The sequence below is a fragment of the Boleophthalmus pectinirostris genome, unplaced genomic scaffold (assembly GCF_026225935.1).
Source record: "Boleophthalmus pectinirostris isolate CB_2022bp ecotype Guang Dong unplaced genomic scaffold, ASM2622593v1 HiC_scaffold_5, whole genome shotgun sequence".
Classification (NCBI taxonomy): Eukaryota; Metazoa; Chordata; class Actinopteri; order Gobiiformes; family Gobiidae; genus Boleophthalmus; species Boleophthalmus pectinirostris.
The window spans coordinates 34,204,126-34,215,340 of record NW_026571404.1 but is presented as its reverse complement, the minus strand read 5'-3'; the positions used below and the strand labels follow the sequence as shown (position 1 = coordinate 34,215,340).

Sequence of the window (11,215 nt, the reverse complement as noted above, 5' to 3'; positions counted from 1 at the left end):
TATATTAGCTTTTTATAAAGTTTTACAAATAGAAGATTCACTTTCAGAACCTCACTGTTGAGTTCCATCAGCCAAGAAACATATAAGCTTTTTTGATATATTTTGTACATGTATGTAATAAAAAGATCATGTTAATGTCATTTATACAGTAGCTTCTGTTTTGTGTTGCAGTTCCCCGCCCCCCACCACCAGGGGCAGTCAACTGAACTACGGCCAATACACGCCAAGCCATAAACCCTCCTGTACAAGCACCACATCTGTAAATGCTTATTATAACTTCCATTTAAAGTTTGACAAGAAATTGTTTGTTTTCTTATTTCTTTCCAAGTAAAAAAAATTATATTTATTTATATCCAACATAAATATCTCTGCAGAGGTGTATCTAAAAATGCACACAGGCCTAGTAAAACTGATTGATCAAGAGTTAGAATTTGGGATTAAATGAATTTATAGTGGACCTGTTATGCAAAATGGTCTTTTCAGAGCTTTTAAAAATGTTAAAATGTTATAGTTGTTGTATTTAGAGTGATTCATACATGTTTGAGTAAGTCTTTATCCTCCTGTATTCAAAACAACATTGTTCCAACCTATCCCAGGTTTTCACCACCACCGGTACACACCCACTGCTCTGTTCTTCTTTCTCTTATTTTCTATTTTATGCCCATATAATGCTATTTTCTGATTTGTTATCATGTTGTTTCCTCATCCCAAATAGACCTGGAGTTGTGTTTTGTTTCATTCACATGTTTAACACACAAACCCTGCAGATTTAGACTGAGTACTCTCCACACTATAGCACTTTGTGATGTCATGTGGTCTTCATCTCTTATGTGATGTGTTTTTGTAACATACTGGAATAAATGTTCAGTCATACATCCATACCTTTTATGAAGTAGCCTAAACTGTGAATAATTAACCTTATATTAAAGGTGCATTATGTACATTTTTGGTTGGGGGTCCGTCACCTGCTTGTTTTTGTGGCAGGGGTGTGTAGTCAGAGCAATCAAGGCAAACAGTGGTTCTCCAAAAAAAATCTAAAATGATCACATGTCAAAAGTATAACTACATAGTTTCAAATTATATCGAAATAATCCTGTTTTCCTTTTTGATGCTTAATAATAATTACATAGATAACATAGTTCTTAAGGCTTAGCTGCATAAACAAGGTGTAGGAATAGAAACAAATAGACCACAAATAGCCCTGTTTGTACTAAGACGGTGTCAAATACTAGCCTGACTCATCAGACGGTTTCACTTCGTAGAAACCATCTGATCTCACAGCATTAGGATTCGTTCGCTCGATGGTAGGCGGGTATTTTTTATATTTAACCAATCCTTGCTATTTGGTCGTGACGTATGTAATGTGCTGCTAATGGGGTTAACAGGTATATTAAGCTTTTCCCAAGAGCAATAACGTATGATAAAATTCACCAAACATTCTCTTTGTTCCGGCTTTAAATCCTCTATCTCAGGAATCGTTGACAACACAGAATATGTCTCTTGACTGATTGGCTGGTGCCCGAACTCACACTTCTGGGGTTCTTGCAAACCATCTATTATATTTTTTCATTCCTGACCTAGTCGCTGGAGAGAAATGAAACTGAGTGAAGGCACTAGGTGTTACCAGCCTGACAATAGTCAAATACAGTACAATATATATAAATATTATTAAACTATATAGTCTAGGTGTCATTAATTTTACTCCAGAATGGATCAGTATATATACAATTAATGTGTGTTACTAATTTGCAACGTAGTTTTCATAAAAAGTGGTGCTATTGAAATGTTAGTGACTAAATATTGATGTCCACCCCAGCTTGCCTTTCCATAAAAGTCACCTCACACTAGTGTTGTATGTCATTTCTGTGTCTGGAATGTTCCACGTTAAAATGTATGACATTAAACAGCTCTAACTTACATTTATTCAATTACAGGTGGTTTTACAGCTCCAAAGTATCTAGAAAAACAGGTATTCTGACTGTGAGCAGTGTCGCCTTTCCACAGATCTGACCTGTAACTCGGTCTACATGAAGAATAAAAAGGTTTAAAAAAGCTTTTGATGGACCCTTCACCAAAAAAGTTACACAATGCACCTTTAGCCTGGTAAATAAGAAGCGCGCTGCTGTTTCCCAGTCTGTTGTGCCACACCTCCCTCTGCTGGCCGTTTGGTGAAAGTGCACGTCCAGAATAGAAACAGCGGAGCTACTTTTAACTCTTCACTGAAACGGACTAAAAATAAACTGGATTTAACTTGTATATTCAACATGGACGACTTCGCAGGTTGTCCGCTCTATATTTCCGGTTGTTCTGGGTAAGAGTTGGACATTTTTGACTGATCGGGACAAATGCAGCTCCAGTCAGTCTGAGGGAAGTCCGGCTGCTGCCATGTGACTCCCCCGCTGAACCCGAGCCCCGCGCGGTATGCCAGCCGTCATGTGGAGCCCGCACACCGGTAAGTGACACCGCCTGCGCCCGGTGTCGTCCAACGGAGCAGCTACACGTCGACTTTCCTGCTCCTGGGGTTTTTCCCGCTTCTTAAATTCAGACTCGAGAGGTAAAGTTTGGACTCGACTCAAGAAAAGTGTGTGCAAACGGTGCGTAAACGGTGCGCTTCAGACGCAGACATGCGCTCTCTGGTGGGACTCGCGGTGATCATGGCGGCGGCGAGCGTGTACCTGTACCTGCTGTCCACGCACCTTCCCCGGGGAGTGAGGCCCAGCGAGCCCGGGGCGGAGCTGGAGGACGACGAGTACAGGTAGGAGCCATACGGGGGAGGCTATACATGCAGTCTATGGGAGAATAGAGGGGCAGGGTGCAGCGGGGCGCAGCATCACAGCACAACAACTATCCAAAAGATCCAAATCACTTTTATTCAGTTACTTATGTATGGACCAATGTTTCCGTGTTGTAACTACTAAGTAAAATGTCCCCAAACAATATGTTTTGTATGATATATATGGATAGGCCTATAGCCCAATAATATTAATAATAACCCACATACCTGTATTATAATGAGGACTAGAATTAATTGTGTCTTGGGCTGAATATGATTTCAAAAAGTAGGCGAATGGTTTCATGATATAACTGATGCTTAAAGAAAGAATATAGAGCTTTTTGTAGTTATTATGTACTTGAGGCTATTTAACTCATATTTGGATTTTATTACATTGAAATAGAACAAAACATACAAATAGTACAGATGACAGGTGTTTGTGTAACTTTTATGGGGGGTATCACTTGCTGCTTTGCCTGGAATGTTCCACAGTATGGCATTAAACATGTCTCTATCTCCATGGAGACATCAGGTCATGCCAACAGGCCAAGTCAGGTCAGATCTGTGGAGAATTGATGTTTTTCAAGTGTTTGAAACAAAGTAATTCAATGTAGTGCAGGTAAATGAGTGAGGGTCACAGTGTGGGAGATACATGTGGGAGAATGTACAAAGTAGTGCACTAAAGGAGCGTGGCGTCACCCACAGTGTTCACTCCACAAATGAAATGAAGCTCACAATGCTGGAAATTATAAGGGTGAATTTGGAGCCAAGCCCCATGTAGAGTGGGTTCATACTGTACAGCAGGTTAATACGAACATTTTAAGGCCAAAATGAAGAACCTGATAGCAGCATTTACAGAGAGAGGGGGGCAGCGATTTTCCAATGTAAAGTTAATTGGAAACTAAGTGGATGGAGCTGGAAACGCCCCCAAGAAAACTTCTTATTTGGAAGGTGGCGGTTAATGGGTTAGTTATGTCCATTTACATAAACAGACTGTGGGGACATGAGAGGCTCAGCAGTATAACTCACTTAAGCTTTAGTCATGGACCCCCCAAAAGAAAGTACCTCAAACCTCCTGTGAGTAACGCGATCTGAGCAAGTCTACTTCCCTGAAAGTACAGCATCTGTCATACACCACACAGCTCTATACTGCACTGTACTACACTGTATACTGCACACTACTGTAGGCTGTGGTACAGCTCTATATAATGTGCTCCACTACACTGTATTTGTTTTAGAGTTTCTAAACCCCAAATCCTTATATGACTAATATATGAATATATATTATAATAATACATAAATAATATATTTTGTATTTGTAAACAAACAAACAAAAGAAAACATGTCTGTAAAATGAAATGTTCTGTCTTAGACAAGTTTCAAAAGCTCAGTGTTCTTTGCTCCGATCTCCTCCACCTGTGTCAGGTTACATAACGTCTCTCACTGAATCAGATTTACAGCTCTGAGTGAGCACAGGGCTCATCTTTATCAATATTATCATTACTGTGTGTGGAGATGTGTGTGTCTATGCATGTGTGGAAATGTGTGTGGAAATGTGTGTGTGTTTGAGGCATGTGTGCATGCGTGTGCAGTAGTGTGTGTGTGGAAATGTTTGTGTGTGTGTTTGAGGTACGTGTGTGTGTGTGTGTGTGTGTGTGTGTGTGTGTGTGTGTGCGTGTGTGTGCGTGTGTGTGTGTGTGCGTGTGTGTGTGTGTGCGCGCGCGCAGTAGCGTGTGAGCCAGATGAGTGAAGGCTGATAGAATATCGCAGAGCCAGTCCCTTTGAGGCCAGACCAGGACCGTCGCACACATGTGTAATTCCTGCTGTGTACAGCAGGGGCCCCGCTGAGCACAGGGCTTCCCAATGACATGATCTACAGAGGAGCTGGTGTCTTATTACCTTCTCAAAGGTTCAGGATGACCTACGTAATTGTCCCTGCCAATCTGAAGCTCTGTGTGCCAAATGTAGCTGTCATCCACTGAGGTCACATCATATCACAGTGTTCTAGTGAGTGTTGTAGTATTGTACGATACGATAACAAGTGATATATTGAAAAAACTGAAACAAACAACAGCTGTTGGCTGGTGTCCAAATGTGGCACCTGGTTTTCCCAGCGGTCTCCCATCCGAGTCCTAACCAGGTCCGGCTCTGCTGAGCCTCTGAGATCTGAGGCTTTGACAGGAGGTTTGGCCATAACTGATTCACAACAGTAAACAGGAAACACAAGGCATGAGCTGGACTTTAAAGAGTGAATCATTTAATCTCCTCCTCCTCCTCTCCTCTTTACATATAGAGTCTTTGCATGTGTCATGTGTTACTTTGAGATGTGATGTGGGTTTGGTGACTAAAGCAGTCTCAGCTCAAGACCATCACTAAAATGATGTTAAGCCAATGTTTTCTACATGTTTACTGTTCATAATACACATTTCAAACATGTCCAGGAACATTAATATGAACTTAAAATAATTCCATGAATTTCAAAACATCTTGAGGTCTGAACAATACAGGGTTAGTTTTTCAGTAATGTTTTTTTAATTTACAGACGACCTTGTGTTTCTAAATAATTGTGATCTTTCTGACTTGATAAATACACCTACTACATTTCTGATTCAACTGCTACATATTATGGAGCCCCAAAAAGCATATACATACATACTACTGGAAGATGGGTGTTTTTTTATGTATACTTTGAGTTTATAATTTGAAGCTATATGCACCCATCTTATTCTTTATATGAATACACCCACAACAGATTCTGACATTAAACCTGATCCTCCTTCAGCACCACGCTGTTCCCAGTCGACACGAGGGGAGTCTGGACTGTCCCCCATGCAATGACAACATCTTTTCTCAGGGGGCGGGGCTATTTACGCACATCCAAAAGTGCCAGCTCTGCACATTTTACCCCCAAATACTCCAGTGTCCAGTGTCCAAACAGCCCACCGCCTCTCCACCAATCAGAGCGTGGCACGATCCTCTGTCGGCCAATGAAAAGGAGGAATGCTGAGGGGTACAGCAGGTGCCTGGAGAAGGCCCTCTTGAGTTTCAGCGGGGGTTTTAGTGCGAGTGAAAGTTTGAGGAGTGGTTTCGGTTTCCTGTTTTTTTAAGTGTCAATCAAACATATCCAGTGACTTTCTTAAGATAAATATAGGGTTAGGAAATTAACTTTGGGAGTCAGCGTGATCAGCTTAGCCTAACATCTAAGTATTTGTGTACTTTAAATTATGTCAACAACAGTCTCTCATTAGTGATAGTGTAATCCATCTGCATAGTAGTGGCATCAACCAACATTTATTTTAGAGACAACTTTTTGACTAGTATTACCTACGAAAGGTCCTATATTACGCAAAATTGACCCTTGACATTACAAGGTGGAAACAGTGCTTTCTGTCTGAGAGAAGAACTCAGACTTACTCACCTAAATCTGCAGGGTTTGTGTGTTAAACGTGTGTGAATGAATCAAAACATAACTCCAGGTGTGTTTGTGATAAGGAAAATACATTCTAACATAGATCAAAAAACAGCTTAATTTGGGCCCTTTATAAATGAAGGTTGAAATGAATTGTACTATATTGCTTGTATTCTAATTTATTTTAATCTAGGAGTCTCCAACCTGTAGCTCGGGAGCCACCAGTGGCTCTCCAGCCCCTTCCAAGTAGCTCGCCAATGGATTTCTGAATTATACGTATTGATGCCCAACTTTGTACACTAATAAATGGATAATGGGTTATGTTTCATAGGTATCTAACTTAGGGTGATCACAGTCTCAAAATAATAAAAAAAAAAACTGGGACACCCTCCGTTTGTGGCAGTTAGTAATAATTAAATTGTGAATCGAGTAATTCAGAACCTTTTTGCACTCGGCCCATTCATGACTAACATCAGTCAGTACAGTCACATTTTCTTTGTGTTTTGGTCATTTTTCAGCAGCTTTTCTGTATTTTACTTAAACAATGTATGTCTCCCATTACTGTTATCAGGGATCAAATTGGTCAAAAATAGGCACAGCTGGGACATTTCTTGTATAAAACTGGGACAAATCAGTGGTTTTGTATAAATCTGCTGGGACAGGGGACACAGGGCTCAAAACTGGACTGTCCCGGGTAAATCGGGACATCTGGTCACAGTAATCTAACTGTCCCTCATCTAAGACTTGCTGAGGCTCTTTTATATGCTAAATTTCTTGTGACTGTTAAAACTAGTAGCTCTCTGGCATTTCTGTTTTGTAAAAGTAGCTCACTGGAGGAAAAAGGTTGGAAACCCCTATTTTATCTATCTATCTCTAATTTCTTACACAGTCTGAACACTGTGACATCTCTATGTGTTTGCATTATTTCATTTATATTTCTTTGTGTGTTTGTGCCAGTCTGAAGTTCCCCTCGGACCTGGATGAACTGAAGGAGCTGGCGTACATGTTGAAGCTGTATAAGAGAAATCACCATGGATACGTGGTTCTGCTCTTCTGCTCCGCCTACCTCTACAAACAATCGTTCGCCATCCCAGGCTCCTCCTTCCTGGTTAGAACCTCTCACTGCATTTGTCTCAATGGGCCTCATCATTAAAGTGTCCTAAGTGTAGTCCTCATATACAGACTGCAGATGATCAGACTGATCTGTGTCAGGCTCCTACATGAATGACGACTGTTATTTTATCTGTTACTGTTTTAGAGAAATAGGTTTACAAGATGTAATGTTTACCAATGTTTTCATTTTAATTAAAAAAGCATAAGAAGAACTTGTGATGTATGTGACATGCTATATTTAAAAGTAATTTATACAACTGCATATTTAATGCAGAAACATGCACATATTGTATTTACACTGCACTTTTCAAGACACCCAAAGTGCTTTAAAGTGCATTTTTCATTCACTCCAAACTCAGTGGTGGTGGTACTGTAGCCACAGCTGCCCTGGGGCAGACTGACAGAAGTGAGATTGCCAATCTGCACCACTGCCTCTCTGACCACCACCATCACACATGCACACAACATACTAAGACCACAGCAACAGTTTGCACTGGAGTCACTGCAGTATTGGTAGTAACCACACCCAGAATGCTACAGCTTTTAATATGTACTGTCTATAGTGTAACAATTATTGTAATGAAGTAACTTAATGTGTGTCCCTGGTCAGAACATGTTAGCGGGGGCCATCTTCGGTCCGTGGGAGGGGCTGCTCCTGGCCTGTCTGCTCACCACCACCGGCTCCACCTTCTGTTACCTGCTCTCCGCTGCCTTCGGCAAACAGTACGTGGTCCAGTTCTTCCCCGACAAGGTGGCCCTGCTTCAGAGGAAGGTACGTAAGCTTTAAACATATACACTTTATCTCCTTCTATTCCATTCACCCTGAGTGTACTCTCATCTGCGCCTGTCACATCTGCCCTGTCAACTTTTCTCCTATCCTCTCTGCTCTTGTCCTCTTTTTTTCCTCTCCTCTACTCCTGTCTGCTTCTTTATGCACCTGTCCACTCTTGTGTACTCCTGTCTGCTCCTGTCCTCTCTGCCCCTGTCCACCCTGCTCCTGTTCTCTGTTCCTGTCTGCTCTCCTGCTTCTGTCTGCTCTTGTCTTCTTCCATTTGTACCTGCCCTGTCTGCTCCTCTCTGCTCCGGTCTCCTCTGCACCTGTCTGCACCTGTCTTCTCCTGTCCTGCCGGTCTGTCAGGTGGAGGAGAACCGCAGCAGTCTGTTCTTCTTCCTTCTCTTCCTGAGGTTCTTCCCCATGACTCCAAACTGGTTCCTGAACATCACGTGCCCTGTGCTCAGTGTGCCCATGCCCATCTTCTTCTCCTCCGTCTTCATAGGTGAGCGTCTGCATGGTCCTGGGCCAGGAAACTGGTCACTTTTAAATCAACATCAAGATTTAATCATTTCTAATCATCGGTGATCAGCTTCAAGGGTGTTTTTAATGGAGAGGTCTACAGCCAATCCTCAGTAAATGCATGTGGTTTGGAGCAGAGATCAGATTTTGGAGGAAAAAATTTGACTATTTTTGTGTTAAACGACACTCTGTTGATCATGTCCATAGAATCTAAACTGAAAGCTCTTTATTTGGCTTTTGAAAAACAAAAATCCAATGTGATTCATCAATTCTCTTGTTAAAACTCAGATAATGAAATGTGTAGAGTCAATCTATTGACTGGGTGGAAACCAAAGGAGAAGTGCCCAAATGAACCAAAACAAACATGACAGCTCCATCAGACCTATTTTAGCATCAGTCTGTTTAGTTTATGAAGATGTCTGTGCTTTTCTTTCATCTGGGTGTAACAAACATTTGATTTTTTTGGTTTGTTCCACTGTTGTGACGCTTCGACCAGTCAGATTCAAATAGTCATCGTGGCGCTTCATGTTTTCCGATCACTTTCAGAGAGCCATCAATGTTTGATAAATGTGTAGAACTCAATTCAGAGTGACACACTGATCAGTCTGGCCTGAGCCTGTGTAGTTTAGACAAGGAGTCTATAAAATGCATATCTAAAGGCTAAAGGAATTATAGTTCTGCATCAACTCGGCGCACCCTGCCATCATCGCCTTGTCGCCGTCGTTTTTGATTTATGGATCTGTGTCGATGTCTATGCACCACAAATTCACCACTACAACACTAGGAGGCTAGGATTTAAAAATAGTGTTTGTGTATTCAGAATGATGCAGGAAAGCGGAGTACTGGTAATGTTTGTCGGATGTAGAGAGGACCAACCACAGCCCTTAGTGTCTGCATCATTTCGACAAGTAGTTAGAAAATTTCGGAGGTGCACGTTGATCGACGCAGACGCTCTGTGGATGGGGTTCATGGCGATGCAGACTCTCTGCATCGTGACACAGACGATTTGACACACAACCATAAATTGGGCTTAATGCATCCCCCTATCAGTCATCTCAGACCACAGATCAATCTTAAAAATTCATACTAAATTCAAAATACTGTACAGTACTCTTAAATCCTTAAATATTCAATTTGTTCAATGAGATGTATATGAACTGTCACTGGCAGAATGTTGTACTAGTACTTCTGTTGTGCCCACCATAGCGGTTAGGATGCATATGGATATTCAAATCAGCAGCTCAATAGTTTTCAGAGTTTATGTCGTTAACCCTGTTATATGTGCCCTGTGTATTCCAGGCCTGATCCCGTACAACTTCATCTGCGTGCGCACCGGCTCCATCCTCTCACAGATCTCCTCTCTGGACGATATCTTCTCCTGGGGAACTCTGGCTCAGCTGCTCGCCATCGCCCTCATGGCCCTGCTCCCGGGGGCCCTCATCAAACACTACAGCAAGGGCCATCTGAGCGTGGACGACCTGGACTGTCACGAGGAGAAGAGATCAGAGACCAGAGACAAGAGACACAAGGAGACAGAGCACAGGGAGCGCAAGAGACGGTGACTGTAGAGCCGCAGAGACTGTAGAGGGGGACAAGATGGACATGCCTTTATAGTGGGAACTAACTGGCTCCCAACTACTGCCAAAGTGTTTACTGTGTCAGGAGAATTCACAGTGCCTTATTTCAGGATCCTGAGCACTTATTTTTATGCTGCATTTTTGCATTTTTAAGAGAGTGGTGCTACATGTCTTACATATTTATTCTCATTCTGTTTTGTGTCTGATGTGAAATGTGCTCACGTGTCTTAATACTTGAGAGAATTTTTTTCTGGGAGTAGTTGAAGTTTTACACATCAGAGGAGAGCAGTAGTTTTACACAGGCCCTAATGCTGCAGAGGTCTGAGATCAGGGACCTCCCCCAATGCACTTAGAATCACAACTGGACTGCAGACATACCAGGACTTCTTTATTTATGTTATTAGGTTCTTTTTACAGACCAAGAGTTTGTTTTCATACCTGACAGTTTGGACTGCTCACTAGCGCTCTTCCTCAGAGTGATCACGTGATGTTGCTGTGTCGTGTCCGGTCAGTTGATTTAAACAGGTTTTGGCGCTGTCTTCCTACCGATGGAGGCAGGACGACAGCGCCATCTGCAGTCCCACTCCCTCAGGACAGTATCCCTGGTGTGTGAGAGTAAAAAAGCCCCTCATCCCAGTTTATAGTCCCGTATAAATCAGATAACCGGACACATCACAGCAACATCACGTGACTCTGAGGAAGAGCGTTAGTGAACAGTCAAAACTGTCAGGTATGAAAAACAAACTCTTGGTCTGTAAAAACAACCTAATAACACAAAATATCGGAAGACCACATTAATCTCATTGGACTTCTTTATTTACATTATATTATATCTTGAGTTTATATTAATATGTATATTAATAACAGATAGTCCTGGTAGCACTTTACCTCACTGTACATTCTGTTATTACACAGAGTATTTATTTCTAGTACTACTTTATTTGTAATATTAATAAACTTAACCCATTCATAACTATAAACACTGTAAATCAGTAGGGAACATGGTTAGTATTTTCTTAATAATAAAAGAGTAAAGGAGACATTTGTAA

General features: G+C 41.6%; 1 protein-coding gene across 1 annotated transcript; it reads left to right on the top strand.

The window, feature by feature from the left end:
• Window positions 1-2,256: 2,256 nt before the first annotated feature.
• On the top strand, window positions 2,257-10,902 carry LOC110164390 (transmembrane protein 41A-B-like). Its single transcript, XM_020929426.2, has 5 exons — window positions 2,257-2,755; window positions 7,140-7,290; window positions 7,906-8,067; window positions 8,434-8,572; window positions 9,889-10,902. Exons 1-5 carry the CDS (start codon window positions 2,625-2,627, stop codon window positions 10,149-10,151), a joined length of 846 nt encoding a protein of 281 aa, XP_020785085.1. The 5' UTR covers window positions 2,257-2,624; the 3' UTR covers window positions 10,152-10,902.
• The last annotated feature ends 313 nt before the right edge of the window (window positions 10,903-11,215 follow it).